The sequence below is a fragment of the Lotus japonicus genome, chromosome 4, assembly GCF_012489685.1.
Source record: "Lotus japonicus ecotype B-129 chromosome 4, LjGifu_v1.2".
Lineage (NCBI taxonomy): Eukaryota > Viridiplantae > Streptophyta > Magnoliopsida > Fabales > Fabaceae > Lotus > Lotus japonicus.
Window position 1 is genome coordinate 17,303,470 of NC_080044.1, and position 22,982 is coordinate 17,326,451.

Consider the following 22,982-nt stretch of genomic DNA (forward strand, 5'->3'; position numbering starts at 1 on the left):
GAGACAAATGTTATGCAATGTGTCTTAATGTCTTATTCAAGACTCAAGATATATATATATATATATATATATATATATAGGGGATGTATCATATGAGAAAGATGTTCTTATGTGAGAAAATGAGAATAAATCATGATCGTTAGATCATGTCATGAACGGTCCAGATTAAAACAATTTAATGCTCACATGATCACTTAAAAAAGTCATGTGACTTTCTTAAAAACTCACATGACTTAATGTTTTAATCTGGACCGTCCATGATTAGATCTAACGGTCATGATTTATTCTCATGTTCTCACATAAGAACACCTTTCTCACATGATACATCATCTATATATATATATATATATATATATATTGTACATTCGATCGATTTTACATCCTAGTAAATAGTAATCATGATCGTCATTTTCTTTTTTACATATATGAAGTAGTATACATATGGCCCATGGCATGTGCATACTTAGATTTTTTTTTGTGTTAACTAAGGTTTTCTTATATTCTTATATAATTGATCTCGTGAGAGTAATTTCTCATCAACAACACAATAATCAGTAGAAGATTATTGACTTAAATTTTTTACATTTACAAGAGTGGAAAATTGAACCCAAACTATTTACTTAATCAAGAGATGAAATGTTAAGTTAAACTACTATACATGGGAGCCTACTTAATTCTTCGTGGATAGATTAGATGTATACATAACGTTGTACACAATTATTTAATTAACCTTGTTACTCAAGTAAGTATTCATTGAATATATACTTTTTAGCCTTTTAAGGATACTTCTTGTCGGACACATTTTCTTGTTTTATCTTTGGCCGGGCGTGACTTCGGGGAGATAATTGAACACCAAACTTTTCTTTAAATAAAACTATTTTAAAAGGGCTATTCTGGAATCTGGATAATGATTGGCAGACATATACTGGCTCTATGGATCACAACTGTTTTGACAAGTTTTTGAATTAAAGCTTTATTAATTATGTCATATAACATTATTTCAACTACTTTGCCCATGTAGCATACTCTTACTAAAAACTTGCTGAAAACATAATGACTCAATTATAAATGAGTAAAAAGTTTAAAACCTTATATTTTTATTTTTAATTGTATATATGAATCGATCTGAACTGGTCTTACTAGCTAATATCTTTTGATTGATAATAGTTTTTTGAATTGTCTAGATCAGTGATACCTAATTATACAATTTGACTTTTTAATAAACACTTCATACTCCTGAGTAAACAGAAAAGTGCTTAAAATTTTCACCAATATGATTATTTTTGGTTTATTGCCCTTTGGGTAACCAGAAATGTTAGTTTATTCTCACATTAACTTAACATCAAGAGTTTAAATTTAATAAAAAATCTTCAAAGTCATTTTATTATTCTTTTCCGATGTACCAAAAAAGTCATTTTATTATGAAATGTATATCTCGTAAGATAAGAATGAGATTTTTTTTGTGAATAAAAATTTGGGTGAACATCAGAGAGCACTGTTCAGAATGTTGGCGCTGTTGCGGTGGATCGTGATCTCGCCTCTGATGTGTGGGCCGTGGGAAAGCTTCTCACGCGTGATCTGTCGGGCTTCACCTTTCGAGTTTTCAAAAGTGTGATGCAACGTTTGTGGGGAGAAACAAATAAGGTGGATATCAGAGAAGTATCACCAAACTTGTTTCTGTTCCGTTTTGTTAATTTCAGAGAACAAAATTTTGCAGTAAGAGGTGGTCCATGGCTCATTGATAGACAAGTGGTGGTGCTGGAGGTTTTTCATGCAAACGAAATCCCTTCCCAAGTACCGCTGGTCAAGGTTCTTTATGGGTTCAAGTTCATGGATTGGAGATCTGGCTGCTTAAGGAGTAGGTTGCAAAGACTTTAGGTTCAGCGTTTGTTTGTTTATTGGGATGGGACAGATCCAATCCAAGCCGGTTTGGGGATTGCTTCAGAATCTGGGTGTGGATTGATGTCAGGGCACCTCTGCCATGAGGTTAGATGCTGTCGACGGAGGGGGGTAAGCCTTTTCCAGGTTCTCTTCAAGTATGAAAAGCTTGGCACCTTCTGCTTCAGGTGCGGTTTGATGGACCATATCATTCGCAATTGTGGTGTCAAGCCAGGGGCAGATGAAAATAGAATGAATCAACCTTATGGTCTTTGGTTGAAGGAGGAGGAGAATTCACAGGGCCACTGGAGAAGCAGGGATAGCGAATCAAGTCGTGATCCAAACAAGAACCCCTCTCGCTCTCGCCAGTGGGGTGGCCAAGGTGGCTCCAACCAGAATCCGGCGCGGGGTAGGTGCAAGACAAACAGAGGAGAAGGACTTAGAATCTGTGGGCGGGAATGAAGAGGACGAGTTGGATGTTGATGCAGAGCTGGAAAAGCTCGAGGTTGAGAATATGAGGGCCACAGGTTCTGCCCAGGGTGCTTCACAAGATTTCAACAAAAGGGTACCCAACACCGTCAGTGCCCTTTGGGAACAAAAACATCCAACCCGAGAGGAATTTGAGAATGGTGAAAGGGGTATCTCCGAGGAGCTCTCTACTTCTTCTTCCACAGTGCAGGTGTCAGATAGTAGGAAACGAGGTGGTGCGTCTTCTTCCCCCCATATTCCGGGAAGCACAGGGATTTCTCCCCCTTTCAAGAAGCAAAACAATTATGACGGTTTGGGGTTGGCGGAGTCTGCTTTGCAAGCCCGCCCTCCTCAATGAATTTCTTATCTTGGCATTGTCGTGGGCTTGGGAACCCATGAGCAGTTCGGGCCTTGCGAAGGCTCATTCGTTTAGAAGTTCCTGATGTGGTCTTCACATTGTAGACTAGGAGGATGGCTCATGAGATGGCTTCTTTACGTGGTGTTGGAGGGTTGGGTAACTTGTTTCCGGTGAGTTGTTCTGGAGCAGGAAGAGGGCGAGCTGGAGGCTTGTGTCTTCTCTGGAGAGAAGGGGTTGAGGTGAACATTATTAGCGCCTCACTTAATCACACCCTGTTTATGGTCACCGACTCTGATGGTGGCTCCCATGTTCAGATTCTTACTGCGTATGGCTAGTCGGATGATCAAAACAAATGGCGCACTTGGAATTTGGTGCACAGGTATAAGCCGGATGACCAAGTCTCTTGGCTTTGCATTGGTGACTTCAATAAAATTATGAGACCTACTAATAAATTGGGTGGTGGACCAGCAGATGTGGGACGGTTGCAGATTTGTGAAGAGACGATGTCTGATTGTGGGTTACGTGATGTGGACTCCTTGGGGTACCGCTTCACATGGTCTAACAAAAGGAAAGCGCCACATACAGTGGAGGAAAGACTTGACTATGCTTTGGTGAATGACAAATGGCTTGAACTATGTCCTGTGACTCGAATTACACATCTTCCACGCTACAGATCCGATCACAACCCTATTCAGTTGGTTTGTAGTACTCGTAGAAGAAAGGAGGGTGTTAGAAGGGAATTCTTGTTTCACCTTTGAGGAGGTTTGATTACAACAAGGTAAGGAATGTGCGGAGGTGGTGGCGAAGGCTTGGAGTAGAGGTAGGGGTGACTGTGTAGGCAGACTTGCTATGGTTGGAGAAAATTCGGACTCTTGGGGAAAAGAGGATTTTGGGGATATTGCTGGGAAAGTGGCAGATTTAAGGGTGAAATTGCAATCTCTTCAAAGAGAGGTTCAAACAGAACCAATTCAGAGTAAGACAATGGCAGCGGAGGGCGAGCTGGGTGCTCTTTTGGAACAAGAGGAGATTATTTAGTGTCAGCGGTCCAGGGCCAATTGGCTGCGCCATGGAGATAGAAATACAAATTTTTTCCACAAAGCTTCACAACGCAAGAGGAGAAACACCATTGAGGAGCTTGAGACTTCTGATGGGAGGAAGGTGGATGATGATAAAGAAATTTACCGGGTTCTTGTTGACTATTTTATGGATTTGTTCTCATCTACAATAAATTCTAATGTCAAAATTAATTACATAAATAATTTTACATCAATAATTCAATGTCATAGATTTGATTCTGAGAAAAAGTGAGCTAATTCAAGCATGTTTTAAGAGTAGCTTCTACTTTTAACACTTATGCTAAAACATGGAGTTTCCAAACATGCTTATCTTGATTTTTAAGAGTAGCTTCGATTTTTAACACTTTTACTAAAACATGGAGTTTCCGTGCTAATGAAGAAATAAAAATCAAGGCATGCTATATTGGACACTATTGAGTATTGATGATTCTTCAACTCAAAGTAGATACACCTAATCTTTATCTCACTCTTACTCTTACGTTGTATCACTAAGTACCTTTGTCTCTATCATGCATTCGAGAAAAAGAAAATGGCACAGCTCTGACTCTATTCTGTTTTGTAGCAAAGACATACGGTCCCTCAGATTCCCACCAGCATATCTCAAGGAATACTTGTTTGTTGAAATATTTTTTTCATGTGCATCACCAAGTCCCTCAACTAATTGTGAGACATTAATCTCTTAAGAATAGAAATTGTTGGAGTACAATTTCCCTCTTTTAATAAAATATTTTTATACATGCTACTAAATAGGATAAAGATCCCTTACATTAATTTTTTTTTTTTTCATGTATAAGATGTGTACCATTTAATATTATGTTAATAATCAAATAAACAATGTAAAAAGCTTGTTCATCCTTTAAGAATTAAAGTCCAACTCCAGATGATATAGGTAACATATGATTAATAATGGAATCTTTTTGGTAACATACTTAATTATTAGCTAACTGATTTTCATTGATTCGATTTTGTGAACTTTACAATATCAATAATGCACAACTTTAGCATAAGTTTTTAACATTAATTCTCACCAGACAGTCGACTCAAATTTGAAATTTTCATTGCTAAAATGCTGGTTTTGGTTGGATTTCAAAATTTCAATTCTAATCAATAATTGCACATATTTTGTATGATAAATTTGAGATGTGATTTTTAATTTTTATGAAACCAAATCATAGTTGCTCTTCTTCTAATGAATCTAGGTGTCTTTCTCGGGTTTCTTGTGATATGTTTATTTATTTATTTATAAATCATGTCTTATATTTGATTACCTTACTCATATGTATTATGCGAAGACTGAACTCAATAACTCTTCTTACCATCTTTGCTTGCAAATTAAACTACCTCTTGTGAGTTTAGTGTTATGATATGTGTTACCGTGATGATACATAAATCCTTGTGCCGCCAATAATACAATAAGCATAATGTTACATAATTTCTTTTAATTAAATTTGTTAAAAGTTTAAAATATTTGTAAGATATCAACAAGTTCCAGCACACTTGATAGATAATTGAGCTTATTTAACATTTGGTTGAAAGTTCGATCCTTAAATAATGTGTATCTAAAATGATTTGGTGGGTGAGGTCGATCCTCTTAATATAATCACTGACTTTTGAGAAGATTTAATTGTTAAAATATCTTGGTAATACTAAAAATATGTTCAAGATATAAAATCTATTTGTTCTCATGATTTATCTTTGGCTTAAATACTCTTTTGGTCCTTGAAATTGTAAAGGGAATCAAATTTGATCCCTGTAAAATTTTCGCATCAAATTGGGTTCCTGAAATTGTTTTTTTAATCTAATTAAGTCCTTTTGCTCAATTTTGACTAGTCAACGGTCCAGTGGAAAGCCTAGTCAGCTAAGGATGGCCACATGCACTTTTTTCACATCAATTTTAGTCCCTTAAAAAATATTTTAATCAATTTTAGTCCTTGTTCTTCCACCTTCCTCTTCCACCTTCTTCCTCTTCCTCCATAACTCAAATCCTTAAACCTAGAAATTCAAAACCCTAAAAAAAACTATATGTTTATCACATTCACCTTGTTCTTCCTTTTGAATTTATGTGATTTGAGTTATGGAGGAAGAGGAAGAAGGTGAAAGTGGAAGAACATGAAGGTGGAAGAACAGAAACTAAAATTGATTAAAATACTTTTTAAGGGACTAAAATTGATGTGAAAAAATCCACGTGGTCGTCCTTAGCTGACTAGGCTTGCCACTGGGCTGTTGACCGGTCAAAATTGAGCAAAAGGAGTTAATTAGATTAAAAAAACAATTTTAGGGACCCAATTTGATGCGAAAATTTTACAAGGACCAGATTTGATTCTCTTTACAATTTCAAGGACCAAAAGGTTATTTAAGCCTTTATCTTTATTATTAATAAAATCTATTTGTTCTCAAGATATAGAATTATTCTAAGTAATGTTTAAATTAAAAACATTCATCTATTTTATTTTTTCTTACAAAAATGCGAATTTTAGAAAGAATTGCATAATAAATATTTATTCAAACAAATCCAGACGTGCAAATATTGTTATTAGCATACTGAAACCGACACTCTCCTATAATAATTGCAATTTATTGGTTTAGATTTTAAAATTAATCTTATTCTACAGATAACTTCAAATGAAAGTTACTGAAATAATATTTAAATGAATACTCTATTAATCTTTTAAAAAGTAGAAGAGAATGTCGTTTCATTTTCATTTTGAATTCTTTTACTTATAAATTATTTGTGAAAATAATTAAAATTCCATAAAAAAACAACCATGTCCAAACATTAAAAGTTTAAAACCATAACCAGAAGACCCACTTTTTTGTATATGTTCCTTACAATTTTATTACAAACTGATATTTTCAATATTAATATTGAGAATTGTTTTCACAAATTAAAATTGAGAATTTATTGCGACATGAGATTAATTTCTATACACCGACATCAACCTTTCAATTCCTATTTTAAATATTATAAAATTGAAAATTAATTATGAGCTAACAATTAAAGAGCTTTAAAAAAAAAATTAAATAGATGTGATTAAATAATTGTGTAAAACTTATTTACACGATTAGTGCATATAAATTAATCTCTTCCAACATTACCATACTATTATTTTTCTTCCTTTCAATTATATTAATTAATTCCACATATATATGCGTTAAGGTAGCAAGCATGTCTCGATCTCGTTGACGTTCATCTTTAACGACCCTTCTTCTTTCCCGCGTAGTCACCGGCTACACCTTGGTTTTTTAATTATTAATTTATTATAATATTATTCCTTTCCATTAATTAATCATTTTCTTTATACTTTGTCGCACACGACTTCCCAAATAAAAGAAAAAAGGCTTAAATGCATTTTGTGCCCCTGATGTTTCAGGGGCGTGCAAATGATACCCCTCTTCTAATTTTGTCGACGTTTGTACCCTCCATGAAATAAAAGAGTGTAGTCCTTACCCTTCCGTCAGTTTACTAACGGAGGGGCTGACGTGGCTTTTTTTTCTTTCTTTTTTCTGGCATGCCACGTGGATAATAGTAAAACAAATGGAAAAAAGGGGTGGGGGAGGATTTGAACTCGGGACCTAGAAGTAGCAAAACACCCATTTAACCAGTTGAGCTACATGCACAAATAATATATATTGTACGAAAATTAAATTTATATCATCTCCTTCATCATCATCAATTTTATATCCTCTTCTCCTTCCTCCTCCTTCTCCATCACAACACACACAGACTCTCCAATGCAGCATAAAGGGGCTAAAACATGAGAATTGTGTGTGTGAGTGAGCAGTATTGATTTTAAAAAATCCTAAAACTAACGCAAAATTTGAAATCAACCCAAATTAGGGTTCCATCCACTCACCTTTCTTCTTCTTCTTCTTCTCTTTACCTTTCTTCCCCAATTTCCTCCATCCAATCTTCTTCTTCTCTTTACATTCCTCACCTGGAATGTCACTCCAGGGCACCCTCCCACACCAGACCACCCTCCACTAAGTCAAACAAAATTCTCAAGCACCCAACTCACGCACACACTCATCTTCAATTTTTTGGGAAAATTTCCACAGTGAAACACGCTGAAAATTTAGAGTCAATTCCTCTCTCTCACCAACCATGACATTCTTCCTCCTCCTCTTCTTCCATGGTGGCAGTACCATGACCTGAACGGTTCCAGAAACGGATCGGATCGGGTTTTTCACCCCACGCCGCGTCGTCGTCACTTGCTCTCTGGATTCAGCGCTGCCACTTCGTCGTCGCACATCCTCGCTGTTTCCGCCACCACCGTCATCTCCTTTTCTGGTCCCAGCACCACCACTGCTCACTCTCGGATTTCGGTACAACTGCTCCTGTTTTAGCCCCTTTATGCTGCTGATTCATGGTTATGACCCACTTACAATATGACCCTTTTCTTTTTAATTTTTTTGTTTTGAATTTTGCTTTCATAGGTAATTGCCTAATTGGATTTGATTTTGAATTTTTCTAAATGCCATTCCCATCAGTTTTTGCTTCTCGTTCATCATCAGTAAGTGTTGCAAGCATTAGAAAACTTAACAGTACACTGATGACTGATGAAACTACATTTTTCTGGCAATTGGGTGTTTTTAGGTATTTGATTATCAATTTGATTTTGAGATTGTGGAGTCTGTGTGTGTTGTGATGGAGAAGGAGGAGGAAGGAGAAGAGGATATAAAATTGATGATGATGAAGGAGATGATATAAATTTAATTTTCGTACAATATATATTAATTATGCATGTAGCTCAACTGGTTAAATGAGTGTTTTGCTACTTCTAGGTCCCGAGTTCAAATCCTCCCCCACCCCTTTTTTCCATTTGTTTTACTATTATCCACGTGGCATGCCAGAAAAAAGAATAAAAAAAGCCACGTCAGCCCCTCCGTCCGTTAGTAAACTAACGTTGAACTGACGGAAGGGTAAGGACTACACTCTTTTATTTCATGGAGGGTACAAACGTCGACAAAATTAGAAGAGGGGTATCATTTGCACGCCCCTGAAACATCAGGGGGCACAAAATGCATTTAAGCAAAGAAAAAATTAAATCCCTGTCTAAAAATACCACAAGCCCTTTTTTGTCATTTCATATTCACCACCACCTTTTTTCCGTTTTCAATTTCTTCACTCATTTTTTCTTCTTCTTTCGTCTTCCTCCTCTGACGCTGAACAGTGTCTGCACTCACACAGAGCCATAACGAGCTAGAGAGAGAAAGAGCGAGTTCAGTTATAGAGAGAGAAAGCGGAACCCTAGAGTTCATTCAACATTTTCCATGGAAAGCGTGACGACCCGTTTTTCTCACCAACCAAACAAGTCCTCCGCCACGTTTTCCAAGAAAATCACCACCAACCTCTACGACGACGTTTACGGCGCTCCGCCGAGGTTCGCTTCCTCCTCCGCCTCCATCTCCCCGCGCTTCGAGGACTACGGCGAGATTTTCTCCAGCTTCCACGCCGCTCGCGCCTCCTCCATTCCGGTGCTGGATCTTCCGCCGGTCGACGGCGCCGGTTCCTTCTTCGACTCCGGAATCGCCGGTTTTGACTATGCGGAGGTTTTCCGAGGCTTCTCCGGCCTCGATTTTTGGACCTCGCATGAGGACTTGTTTCGCCGCGACGGTTTCTCCGACGAAGAAGAAGCCTGGTATGAATTCGATCGTGCTCTGAATGTTACCGTTTGATTCTAACTTCTAAGCATAACTTCATGAAATGCATGATCCATTCGTGTAGCGTAGTTGTAGATAATTGTAGTCTTTGAATTTTGTTTCCTTGTGGAGGCTGAGATTTTTTTTTTGTTCTTTGCTGCCAACTCTTTGGATTTTGATTTATTTGCTGTATGGACTCACAGTATCTGCCAAATGCATTTTGTCTGCTCTGTGCTATTTCTATGCATATTCTTCATACTTTTTCTGGAGTTTTGCTTTCAATTTATCTCTGAACTTCAAATTTTATGTAGACTGTCACTGTTTTCTATCTCCTTTATTAGTTTACTGAGATTGGAATATGATCTTGCATTAATATAATCATATTCTTCTGTCATTGGTAGGACTCAAGTGGAAACTGATTCATTCTCCGAAGACTTGGAGCATGTTGTAAATAATCAAGGCATATCAGACATAGATTTTTTCCAGTCTGTTAATGGAGGTAGAGAGTTCAACGTTTCGTATCACAAGGTCAGTGGTACACGCAGTGAAGATACGTCAAAGGGGAAAACTCACACAGCTCAGCTGCATGCTGTTCCGGGTTTCTCTCATGTGGTTGAAGAAACCACGCGGTTTCTCAGGACTGATCCATCCTTGCAGGTTGTTGATGATACTGAACTTGATGTGGAACGTAATGCAGGCAAGGCAAAGGGAAACCGTTTGAGAAAATCGATGTCACGTCGTCCTGGCAATCTTACCTCTGGCGAAGGCGAACAGGTTCTTGGTAGTGATCTTGATATGCACGATGGATGCCGCAGAAATGGTTCTCATTCCAGCGAGACGTTTGTAGCTGTGTCTGATATCAGCCTTAGAACTATACCATCAGAATTGCCACCCCCTTCTCGACCGCCGCCTGTGTTAGATGCAAGCAGAGGACATTCAAGTGGATTTCATTCAAAAAGTGAGCGGGTTGATGATGGAGAGACTCTCGGTTATAGTTCGCCCCCTTTCTATGATGTAGAGGTTGATATTAATTCATCTTCTGCTGCTATGAAAAATGCTATGCATAGACCAGCTGCAAAACTTAAGAATGCTGAAGAATTTAGGGGGAGAAAGAAAGGGGCTTCTGAGACCAATACAAAATCAAGTTATCATGTGAAAAATGATGAAGCAAAGATAAGTGAGATAACTAGATTTGATAGTTTGAATGATGATAGAAAGCAGGAATCTTGTGATTTTAGATCTGGCAAAATGAAAATTTCTGCCACAGATGAAAGCCAGAAAGCTACGAAGGTTGCTCCTGAAACTTCAGAACCATTAGAAAGGGAAAGACTTGTGAACATGTTTGAGGAAAAGCATATAAAAGAATCCAGGTCATCTCTAGAATCGGATCGAAGTACAGCAGTTGGGACATGGAAAGAAGAAACTGAGTTTTTTGAATTGGTGGGAACAGAAGAGCATGGAAAGGTAATCCGACCGATAAATCATACTATGAGTTTGATGCAAGATACAAAAACATATGAGCATGGAAGGAAAGTAGGGGAAGCTCCTAATATTCAAGAGGAATACAAAAATGTAAAAGCAATTGCAGAAGGTTATCAAGTGGAGGATAAGAAAAAATCTAAAGCAGCAAAAATGGCTCTTGAACAGGGCAAATCCATTAGGAAATCTAAATCATCTAATGAAAAATACAGGCAGAGAGAAAATGTGAAGAATGACAAAATGACCGAATTCTTTGAGCTACAAAAGAATGAGAAGAAGACAAGAACTGTTCACCAGCATGGAAAAACTGGAAATATAGTAACTAAAGCTGACCAATCAGATAGTCTAAGAGAGATCGCTGAGACACAACACAAGGAGCATCAAAAAGTGGAAAGCGCTAAATCAAAAGAGGTTGATAGGCAAACACCAATTGAAGTTCAGTGTAGCATGGATCATAAGGACAATGAGAAGAAACTAAAAGAGGATGAAGATAAACAGCTGAGTGTGAAAAGGCAGAAGCAGAAGCAGTCTCAGAAAATGAAAGAAAATGGAAAAATTGTGAGAGAAGCTTTTGCTCTTGGAACAGCAGAGGGTGAGGAAATAGTGAAAGATTCAGAGAATCTGGACAGAATTGATGAAAGAGTAAATGAGCCTTTGAAGATAGACAGGCCAGAGGAAAAGACAACTTGCAAAAGAGAAAATGAAATCATCTTTAAGCAAGCTAAACAGATTAAGAGCAAAAAGGGACTGAAAGAAGCATATGAAAGCAAAACAATTGAGAAAAGCCTAGAAGGTTCTTTTAAAAAAGAAGAAAGTGATCAAGGCCTAAAGTATGATCTTGGGAAGATAGAGAATGAAATGGGACTTGAAGAAGACTTTGAACTGGAACTGAGTAAGAAAAGCACTACGGAAGTTTTCTATCAGGAGGGAAATGAGCAATATGAAAGAGATCAGGCTAAAGAGAAATGTAGGGAGGTTTTTAATGAGTATGGGAAAGGAAATATACTTAAAGAAGCAGGTCATGGCGAAAAGATTCAGAAGGTTCAGAAACAAGCACCCGAACTAGAAAGAAATGTTGGAAATGAGGCTCAGAGGAAAACGGAAATTGAAAGTCCATCAAATCCAGCATTTGATAGGGAAGGAAGTGTAGATATATCAAATGAGGATAGTCACACTGAGAAATCTGAGAAGATGCTCAAAGATACTGGGAGTGAAAAAGATAAGGGATTGGACAAAGATTTAGAGCAAATACAAGCGGATGGAGAGGGTGTAGACATGGAGTTTTCCAAAGAAATCAATGAGACATTGGAAACAGAGTATGATGAAAGTCTTCTGGCAGCTCACTCATCCTCCATTCATGAAGAAAAAATGGGAAAACTGGAGGCATCTGAAGAACCTATTGCTGACCCAGAAAATGGTAAGGCAAGAACTGACTGCAAAGTTGATGAAAAGAAGTTAGAAGAGATAGGGGTGGAAAACCTATTAGCTAATGTGAGAAAACAAGCTTCTGAAATATCCCTTAGAGAAGTAGAGCATTCAGGGACGCAATCAGGGAGGGTGGATCACAAAATGACAAATGCTGATGGACTTGGTTTTTGTAGTGAAAAGACATGCACCGAGAAGACTAATATAGTCTCTCCAATGGAATTTGGTCCAGATAGCCAAGAGAGGAAACTTGCTCATGAATGGGGTGAGAGAGGAAATATTAAACAGCATGCAAATGCTGGACTAAACCATGAACAAAAAAGGGAGCAAGAATCATCTATCCAAGCAAACCCGTGTGGTGATGACAGAAGGAATACGGTAGCTGATGCACCTGGTATAGTGCCAAAAGTGGCAAGTGTCCAGAACTCTTGTCAAAGGTCTTATGTAGCCCATTCCACAAAAAGCAAAGATAAGAGTCTTGATGAAACTCCTGCCGCAGTAGAGAAAGATGCTGAAAGGACGAGAAGAGAAGTAGAGTTGGAAAAAGATCGTCTCAGAAAGATAGAAGAGGAGATAGAAAGAGAAAGGGAAAGACATAAAGACAGAATGGCAGTTAACAGAGCAATGCTGGAGGCTGAGAGGGAAAGGGAAAGAGAGAAAGATAGGATGGCTGTTGATAGAGCAACTCTTGAAGCTCGTGATAGAGCCTATACTGAAGCTCGTGAAAGGGCAGAAAGGGCTGCATTTGAGAGAGCAACTGCCGAAGCTCGACAAAGAGCACTGGGTGAGGCCAGGGAAAGACTTGAAAAGGCATGCGCTGAGGCCAGGGACAAATCATTTGCTGATAAAGCAGCTGCAGAGGCTAAATTGAAAGCAGAACGAGCTGCTGTAGAAAGAGCAACTGCGGAGGCTAGGGAGCGTGCAATGGAAAAAGTAAAGGTTGAGAGGGCTGTTTTTGAGTCCAGAGAACGGTTAGAAAGATCTGTATCTGAAAAGTTTGGTGTTTCTTTCAGAAATGATGGAAGACAGGGTTCTTCATCCTCAGTAAGTGTCCACTTAAATAAGCTAGTGATAAATTACGTAATTGCCTGCTGATTTTCTAATGAATTAAATTGCAGGGTATGCTGGATCCACATGTTCAGAACTTCAACTCTTCTACTGGTTCTAGATATCCATATTCCTCAGTTTATGGTGGTATGTGATTTCTTGCAGCCCAGCAGTTCTTTATAAACTGTCAATCAACATTTTACTGCATCTATTTGATTTAGTCCTAACCAGATATTGTTATTTGCTTTAAGCTTCCTCTTTTTCTGAGAGATCGGGAGGGGAAGGTGAAACAGCTCAGAGATGTAGAGCAAGGTTGGAGAGGTATCAGCGAACAGCTGAGCGTGCAGTAAGTTCTTCAATCTTGATACATTAATCATGTAAGTTATACTTATTACGAGATAATCATGACCATATTTTTGTGGAAATTTCAGGCAAAAGCTTTGGAAGAAAAGAACACACGCGACCTTATAGCCCAGAGGGAGCAAGCGGAGAGAAATGTAAGCATTATATCCAAACAGCTGTTCTTTACAGATTCTGAATTTTTGTTTCCATGTTTCATTGATTACTTGAGTTGGATGTTCTTTGCAGAGATTAGCAGAGACCCTGGATGCTGAAGTCAGGAGGTGGTCAAGCGGAAAAGAAGGGAACTTGCGTGCATTACTTTCAACCTTGCAATATGTAGGTTCTGTTCTGAAATTATATGCTGCTCTATTCTCCCATTGAAGGTGGGAGAAAATTGAATCATTTTACACACACAGTACGGGGTTGTCATTTGAAGGTCCATCAAGCGATTATTTAACATGAACTTAAATCAATTGGTTACTTAATCCTGATTCATGATGTTAATGACTCCCTTCTATGCTCCTTTTCCTGCTCGAGACCTTCGTCTTTGTCTAGTGCTTATCCCGAATAACCCCAGACTCTATATATGGTTCCTTTTCTGATTTTTCTATCTTGTCAGATCCTTGGGCATGATAGTGGGTGGCAGCCAATCCCACTCACGGAGGTCATCACTTCTGCTGCTGTAAAGAAAGCTTACAGGAAGGCCACTCTTTGTGTCCATCCTGACAAATTACAGCAACGTGGGGCAAGTGTTCAACACAAATACACATGTGAAAAAGTCTTCGATCTTTTAAAGGTGTGTCAAGGGTGCAATTTTGCGCCTATTTTATTTATTTTAAATATATTTTTTGGGGATTTGACCAAGATGTTAGCTTAAATCAGCAGTTTAACTAAATATGTGAACAAGATTTGGATCTTATAAAGATGGGCTAAGGCATGCAAACTTTTTCCACATATTTTGTTTATTTTAACCATGTGCTTTGAGGGATTTGACTGTGATGTTAGTTTAAATCAGTAGTTTAAATACATTATGTACAAAAGTCTTCGATCTTTGAAAGGGTTTATTAGGCATGCAAGTTTTCACCAATTTATTTATTTTAACCATGTGCAATAGTGCATAGGGGATTTAACTTTGATGATTTTGTAAAGGTGTGTTAGGCATGCAATTTTCACCTATTTTATCATTTTAACCATGTGCATAGGCGTTTACCTATTTCCTACACCAAGTTGTCCATTCATTGCTCATTCATATGGGCTTTGTTTCTTGCTTCTTATACTTCACAAGTTGGTCTACTCTTACACTTCATTAATTATTGTCATCTGTTTCTCATTTTTGCATTCTCTCTTCTTTTTCTTCCTGTAGGAAGCTTGGACCAAATTCAACTCAGAAGAACGATAGTACACCTTGTTCAAATGTTTAACCTGTCTCCTTGCAAGTAAGCTGGTCCCTTCCCTCAGGTTGCTGCAATCCCACGGTCAAATACCTCAGTAATTATTTTTTCATGGTCCATGTTATCATGTTATGTAATAATATTCCTTAAATACTTAATGTAAGAAATATTCATCCCACGGGAGGTAAGAAATTCATGAGTAAATAGATATACAAAAGCGTATATGTTTTGGCTGTCCTTTCACGGTACAAACTTTTCAGAATGCCTGTTCTAACTCTTCAACTTTGATTAGTTTCTAGGATATTATAAAATGTCATGAATCTGCACAAAATGGCTGAATGCATGTGGATGTCAAGGTTTAGTAAGATAAAAATTTGTTGATCATACTTTTGACCATTTCCCAAGGTTTGTTAATGTACCTTTGACCATTATTTAACTGGGACTGAGCTGGGCTGCTTGTTGCCAGCGTTTATGTTTAGTAACTGATTAATGAGGATTAACTGCCAGCATTACATGATGCCATTTAGGTCTTTAGTTCGTCCCCGAGGGTTAGCTCAAATGATAAGAGCTAGGGGACATAAGGGTTGGGTGGGATGAATGGTGAAGGGTCTAGGGTTCGAATCCTGAGGAGGGACTAATTTACTAACATTACTAACAACTAACATTTGCCTATAAAAAAAATAAAAAATTTAGGTCTTCAGTTCCCTGAATATCCAATTTGGTGATTCTGAGAAGGAATAACATGAAAAGCACATATTTAACAAGTTGGAGTGGTAGTTCAGTTCAGGGGTGCAGACTGAGCTATGAGAACTAGAGTTAATTGGTGAATACTTCTACCTGTGACAACTTATCAAAGTACAACCATACCTGGGAAAAGAAACAAAGTTTTATAGCAACTCTTATAAATATGTTCCGGATCCGTGATCAGAACTGATCTTAAAGACATGTATTACAATCATCAACTATATATAATTGGGTGAATTGACAAGGGGTTGAAGAGGTGGAAGTTAGAACACAAGAATGTAGTTAGATACTGAGACCCCTTACCATCAAATTATATTTGCTGTTATGATCTTCTCGATGGAAGGGGAGTCTCGGCACAATGGATAGCGTTATAGTGGAATAAGCCCTTTTGGTGAAACTAATAGTCTAGCTGTTTGATAAAATTTAAATCCCTGAATTACGATTTATGAATATGGAATCCTCAGGCATGGGCAAAGAAACTGTAAATCTGTTTTAGAAGAGAGAGGATGGGAATGAATTCTTGCCAAATTTATATATATTTAGCTATGAACTAGTGTACAAAAGGCAGAGATATTCAATTTGTTGAGGGAGAAAGCCGGGTCCAGAACATTGTGGCCTCTTTCAAGACATCTTAGGTGAAACAGAAGAGATAGGGTTTGTAATTTGTATTTTACTTTTTTGAAATGATTGAGCAGGGTACTATAACATGGGTAGCATTGTTGAATTCTTGCTATGTGCTGAAAGAACTGAATTTTCCTGGGTGCAGTCAAGGTCCTAGGTTGCTATCAGCTTCATTATTTATTTTGAAAAGTACTGGATGGGTTTCTTGTGTTGGACTTGATTTACTTGTCAACATGGTAATTGTGTGCTTAATGAAAATTCATAACCGGCTGCTGCTGCTCATTCTAATTGTTATTGAATTTGAAGTTTACATTTCAAAGTATGACCATTGAGGATGCATTTATTATCAGATCAAATGTGATATATTCTATGCCAATATTATAATAGTGATATAGCTAGGGTAACCACTTTCACTGTAACGTCTTTGAAAAATATTTTGATAGGAATATTAGACAGTGAGGACCAGGTCTAAATGCGGCTGCTGATTAAGATTAAGGGATGTTTTATCTTTAAAAAGTATATTTTCCATTCCACCATGTTGCTTTCATCGCTAATCAAAGTGGTCAAATTTGTGCAACACATTAAACCCTACAATATGTAGTCAAGAAATGCATCCATAGTTGAAGTAATAGGGAAGATTCAGAACAAATTAAGTCTGGCCCGAAATGTATAGGAGCCGTATATTGTAAAATAGCAGTACTTCTTAAAAAAAATCAACTGTGATATGTAGTCATGCATAATAGACTAGTAATTAATGATGTACCACTATGATTGCCTTTCAGCAATCTCCAAATAAGCTTACCTTCCTTTCCCTAAACTAAATTGGATGAACTTATTTATGACTTCACAATGACGTTGAGTAATCCAGGGAGCCAACCTCAGTCAGTGAGATTAAGACTTTTATTGTTGTTGTTTAAACATTGATATGGAATTTTAAAAGGAAATAGAATAAACAAAATTAAACAGTCTACTTAGAATAAATCGGCATTATTTGTTTATAATTTACACAAAGTTGGAGTTAGAAGTAAGACTTATTCTCAGCAATTTATTTGAATGTTTCAATGCACCATGCGGAGATAATGGAAATTTAAATGACATGCTGATAAATGTTAAGGGCAGTATGACTGAGAAAATCAAGATTGGTATACCACAAAAAACATAAATGTCATTTTCATCCATTCATATATATTAATATATATTTTTCTCTTGTACTTTCGGGGCAATGGATATAATTATAACGAGAATTGTGGGGACAGCAGAAATGGTCAACATAGTGATTGAACAACAAATCCTCTTTTCAATAGCAAATATTCACAACATGATGCATTATTTGAATAAAAAACGCAAGGGAGAAACTACTAGCAACCAAATTTGACCTCGTAGATGCATATAAAGCCCCTCTATTGAGTTGTGTTTCTCCAAGTTATCTCCTCTCTTCTCAGCAATCCTCACCAACCCTTTTCCTCTTACCTCTTCACACTGTGAATACATCAATCCAAATCTTATCTTTCACACAACAGGATTCAGCCATGTTGAGATCCTTCACTACTCGGAGGTATGAGAGACTGGGTAAAGAAACTGCTTCCAGTGCTCTTTTGCATGAGGGGTTCAAGAGGAGCACAACTTTGCCTTCTCGAGCATCCAGTTCTGCCAGAAAAATGGCTCATGCAACCTTTGGAAACATCAATCTGCAGAGAAACCCCACAAAGAAGGCTAATAACAGTAGCAAGAGTACTCACCCACTCTTCAGTTTCTTGGATTTCCGCAGGAAAAAGAAAACAACAGCTAGGCCTGAATTTACAAGGTACCTTGAGTATCTCAAGGAAGGAGGCATGTGGGATTTGAATTCCAATAAGCCTGTGATCCATTACAAATGATTACTTGCTTAAGATTTGAATAAGAATATAGTATTGGATTCTCTTGTTAATTTACTTTGAGAAGATGGAGAGTATATGTACATTTGTTATGAATCATTAAATGGAATCAATTGGAAATATAAAAGTTCATTAGCATGCTTTCATTTGGTTCTGCCGCTCTGCAGAATGGGTATATTAATGTTTAATTTTTTAGTAACAGAAATTTGCTTTTGGATTCTATTTTATATAAAATACATAATATGTTTGGTATCGTTAGCTGAAATAAATACCAACAAAAACAATTGGTAGATAATTTATTAAGCATTGATAGTTCGATTCCGGTATGTATGAATAATGATTTGTTATGAGAGACAAACTCACATAATGTCTCAAAAGCATCAAGGGATTAGTCTCATGAGTGTTTGCTAGCTCACACAAAAAGTTTTGAGTGAAATAAATTGAAATTATTGATCAAAACAAATCGTAGTCAGTCTCTTTTGTGCTTAATTAAGCTTGTAATTTCTTTCCATTTGTCATAAAAAAAGCTTGTAATTAAATTATATTGAAACTTTTTTTTTGAATGGTAAATTATTTTGAAACTGCTTTCAAAAATAAAACATATTCTCTAGAACTTGAGCTTCATCAAACATTTTCATTTACATCATATTATATTATTTTATACTCCTAAGCATAATAAGTTAATTACTAAATTCACGCTCCGTAAAGAGTATTCAAGTTTCTTCTTTTTTTTGAAAGAAATCAAAAGAGTGCAAAAAAAGGATAAAATTATTTGTTGTACGTTAAGCTTAATATACTACAACAAAAGCGTTGATAGCATAAGTGACTTTACCCATGTTAAATGGTCTGAATATACTGTTATATCAGTTCTGACCGACGCTAAAGTTCCAACTAAAAAGGAAAAATGAATTTTTATCATCTCAATTGAAGTAATGAGTTCCCCACATTTTTTATCATCGGCTCTAGGGATGGCAATTTAACCCGAACCCGTGGGTACCCGCCCGAACCCGACCCGATTTGACTGATAAAACCCGAGTTGACTGGGTATGGGTTCGGGTTCGGGTAAAACCCGATTTAAAAAATAGGGTTCGGGTTCGGGTCTGGGATGTTCACTACCCATACCCGAACCCTACCCGAACACATGTATTTACTAAATTACCCTCTGTATATATAATAGTATTAGTAGAGCTAGCCAGGTAGGGTTATTCTTCATTCCCTCTCACTCTTTCAACCCTGAATTAGAAGTTCATTGACGGCACCCCTCTTCATCGCTCTCTCTTCATCCTCTTCTCTCACCTTATCCCCTATCATTCTCTCATTATCAACCTGGGCGGCGACAGTTGCAGCACTTGATCTTGGTCCTCTTCCGCTGAATCCCCCAATAGTTGAGGGTTTCGAAGAAGGGGCGAATCTTGTCTTCTTTCTCGAAAGTGAACTTGGTGGAATCGACGGCGGAGAAGGAAACAGAGTCTTTGTTGCCGGCTTCGAAGTAGAAGTCCGGTGGGAAGGCGTAGGCGGGGTTGAGATTCAGGTCGGTGCCGCATTCCGTGCAGCTGTAGTCATCCTTCACCGTGTTCCTCACCCTTCTCTGCTGAGTCGCTTCCTGTTTCGTCGCCAACGTCCTCGGCTTCTGACTCGCTTGGAAATTCAGGTAACAATTGTAACGTGATTAAGGTTAGAGGGTTCCACAATTGTAATCACTGCTCAATTTTAACGTTGTTTACTGTGATTTTTCAGTATGATTGTGTTTTCTTATTCCTGACACTGCATTCTAGGTTCTGATTTGCGTTTTGAACTTTTTTTTTAGTGAAACCCAGAAATTAAAATCAAAACTCTGCATCTGATTGTACACCTAACGATTTATAGATGAATCAAGCCAAGATCTGAATTTTGTGGGTCATGTCTATTCATTTTGTCAAGTCATTTTGATTCTGAAATATAAGCTGAAGGGAGAAGTGATTTTATAATGCTTAATCAAAGTAACACTTTGTGATATTTTTCGTCCATGTCAACCGATGACAGAAATTATGCAAACTTCCAAAGTTATAAACTAATTTCAAAGATTATGACTTTTGTTCTCTTAAGTTTGATGTATGCTTTAATTTGAAAGGTTATGACTCTTGTTGAATGGTGAATTCACTGATTGAGAAAAAAGATAGAAAACTCTTCTGTTGCTAACACTTACAAATTTTATCTTAATAGCAATATGCAAATATTTCAACAATTGCATAAAACAGGTGTTTTTTGTACATTCGAGTCGGGTTTGGGCAAGAATAAATAAACATTGTGGGTTTCGGGTTCGGGTAGGGTTTACCCGAAACCCGATAGGGTCGGAAATGGGCATTCATTTTCTTCACCCGACATTTTCGGGTAGGGTTCGGGTTCGGGTTTTCCTTTTCGGGTTCGGGTATGGGAGATGCAAAACCCGCACCCGACCCTACCCGTTGCCATCCCTAATCGGCTCATATGATGCTATGTTCTTATTAGCTATAGCGGCAGTCATGCCGACACTACTCATTAAGCCAATGGATCTAGGCCTCCTATAGTGTCGAAACTAGTTCACATATACCTTAATGGGTCATAGAGGGGCCATAGCTGACGTTACTTAGTGAGTAAGGAAATTCTTATGTTAACTGTTTACGTCAGTTTTGTGTCGGCTAGACTAACGTTATCTGACCAAAATTAGTTTTAATGTCGAGGCCGAGACCAAAATTTGACACTAAATTTTTTATTGGTAAATTCTGTGGTACCCACACTTTTTTGTGGGTGTGATACCCACATTAGGTGATTCAGTAGACTAATGATATGTTGTAATTGAATTTATAATTATTAATGTTATAATTCTAGTCTCAATAGTACTCTCATTCATTGGGTAACTCAATTGTTCCCCAACGACCTTTGTTGATGTTCACCACGACCTTGCAGAGGTTGCAGTGAATCTCGACCCTAGCATTGGGTCTGAGCGATATAATTTCGATCACGAGAGAGGTTTAACACCTATCTAATCGATGCCATTTATCTTAAGGTAGATTATTAGGAAAATAAAATTGGTGACTCATGTGATATATGAGTCTTTATTACTATACTAACTCATTTAGGGTATCATACCTTGATCTGAAGTAAGGTACCACAGCAAACACCTTTTTTATTTATTAATTACCTATGTGTCATTTGACTTTTAATTGAAAATACAAGTGTCCGCGACATGAGCTTCATTAAAAGACGTAGATAATTTCACATAAGCCTTCACCAGGCACGTGAGTATTTCCTCTAAGGTAAGATTTAGGCGATGACCAACATGATTAGAGAACTTAATGAAATAGATATAAGGAACTTGATGTAAGTTTTATCATTTTTGTAATCGTAGATATCCAAATACAACTTTGCTCTAATGAAGGACTAATCTCAAACATTACCATACTTACAAGGATAAAAAAAAAACATATTTTGCCCTTTATTTTAATAGATATGTCGTTAACTCTTGTACTTTCGTGGCAATTGAATATATAGCTCACAAGCTTATAATTATAAAGACTAAAGAGAGTGCTGGGGATAGAAGAAATAGTCAACATAGTAATTGAACTACAAATCCTATTTTTAATAGCAACTGTGGAAACATGATACCTTATTTGAATAAAAAACACAAGAATGACCAAAGTAGCAAACCAAACTTGACTCTTAGATGCATATATAAAGCCCCTCCATTGAGTTCTCTTTCTTCAAGTTATCTCCTCTCTTCTCAGCAATCCTCACCAACCCTTTTCCTCTCACCTCTTCACACTTTGAATACATCAATCAAAATCCTGTCTTTCACACAACAGGATTCAGCCATGTTGAGATCCTTCACTACTCGGAGGTATGAGAGACTGGGTAAAGAAACTGCTTCAAGTGCTCTTTTGCAAGAGGGGTTCAAGAGGAGCACAAGTTTGCCTTCTCGAGCATCCAGTTCTGCAAGAAAAATGGCTCATTCAACCCTTGGAAACATTAATCTACAGAGAAACCCCACAAAGAAGGCTAATAACACCAGCAAGAGTACTCATCCACTCTTCAGCTTTTTGGATTTCCGTAGGAAAAAGAAAACAACAGCTAGGCCTGAATTTACAAGGTACCTTGAGTATCTCAAGGAAGGAGGCATGTGGGATTTGAATTCCAGTAAGCCTGTGATCTATTACAAATGAGAACTTTCTTTTGGTATTTCCTGTAAAAATTTAGTCTTGGATTCTCTTGTCAAGTTACTTTGAGAAGATGGAGAGTATAATACATTTTTTATTGGTTATGAATCATTTATTTGAATCAATTGGAAATATACAAGTTCATTATTTAGTCTGCTTTCTTTAGGTTCTGCTGAAAGGGTATATGTAATCATCAAATTATTTTTGGTAACAACATTTTTGTTTTTTAATTCTATTTTGTATACACTAACACTATACAATGTGTTTGGTATCATTAAGTGAAATTAGTGATAAAAACAAATCATATACATCTGTTTATATATCTTTTACATAAAAGTTTGGGTGGATTTGACTGTGGTAACCACAACGGGTTATAACATGCCTCGTTATTTGTTATAGACAAAAATTATGCAGAAAAAATTGCAACTCCACGCAAGTAGTTAGTCACAAATTTCAGCAATGAGAAA

General features: G+C 37.2%; 3 protein-coding genes across 3 annotated transcripts; all 3 read left to right on the forward strand.

Moving 5' to 3' along the window:
* The first annotated feature begins 8,905 nt into the window (after nucleotides 1-8,905).
* On the forward strand, nucleotides 8,906-15,341 carry LOC130710368 (auxilin-like protein 1). The gene is made up of 8 exons (XM_057559597.1): nucleotides 8,906-9,419; nucleotides 9,822-13,368; nucleotides 13,443-13,518; nucleotides 13,623-13,717; nucleotides 13,803-13,868; nucleotides 13,960-14,049; nucleotides 14,333-14,509; nucleotides 15,077-15,341. The coding sequence occupies exons 1-8, from the start codon at nucleotides 9,052-9,054 to the stop codon at nucleotides 15,110-15,112; spliced, it is 4,455 nt and encodes a 1,484-aa protein (XP_057415580.1). The 5' UTR covers nucleotides 8,906-9,051; the 3' UTR covers nucleotides 15,113-15,341.
* A 2,536-nt stretch (nucleotides 15,342-17,877) lies between these two features.
* Nucleotides 17,878-18,475, forward strand: LOC130709858 (uncharacterized). The gene has a single exon (XM_057558984.1). The coding sequence runs from the start codon at nucleotides 17,999-18,001 to the stop codon at nucleotides 18,344-18,346; it is 348 nt and encodes a 115-aa protein (XP_057414967.1). The 5' UTR covers nucleotides 17,878-17,998; the 3' UTR covers nucleotides 18,347-18,475.
* Nucleotides 18,476-22,054: 3,579 nt separating this feature from the next.
* Nucleotides 22,055-22,745, forward strand: LOC130712369 (uncharacterized). Its single transcript, XM_057562206.1, has one exon. The coding sequence runs from the start codon at nucleotides 22,174-22,176 to the stop codon at nucleotides 22,519-22,521; it is 348 nt and encodes a 115-aa protein (XP_057418189.1). The 5' UTR covers nucleotides 22,055-22,173; the 3' UTR covers nucleotides 22,522-22,745.
* The last annotated feature ends 237 nt before the right edge of the window (nucleotides 22,746-22,982 follow it).

Coding starts and splice junctions, on each gene's coding strand:
- LOC130710368 (XM_057559597.1), top strand. CDS start 9,052: ATGGAAAGCGTGACGACCCGTTTTTCTCACCAACCAAACAAGTCCTCC. Junction 9,420..9,821: donor TCCGACGAAGAAGAAGCCTG/GTATGAATTCGA, acceptor TGTCATTGGTAG/GACTCAAGTGGAAACTGATT. Junction 13,718..13,802: donor AGCGAACAGCTGAGCGTGCA/GTAAGTTCTTCA, acceptor TGGAAATTTCAG/GCAAAAGCTTTGGAAGAAAA.
- LOC130709858 (XM_057558984.1), top strand. CDS start 17,999: ATGTTGAGATCCTTCACTACTCGGAGGTATGAGAGACTGGGTAAAGAA.
- LOC130712369 (XM_057562206.1), top strand. CDS start 22,174: ATGTTGAGATCCTTCACTACTCGGAGGTATGAGAGACTGGGTAAAGAA.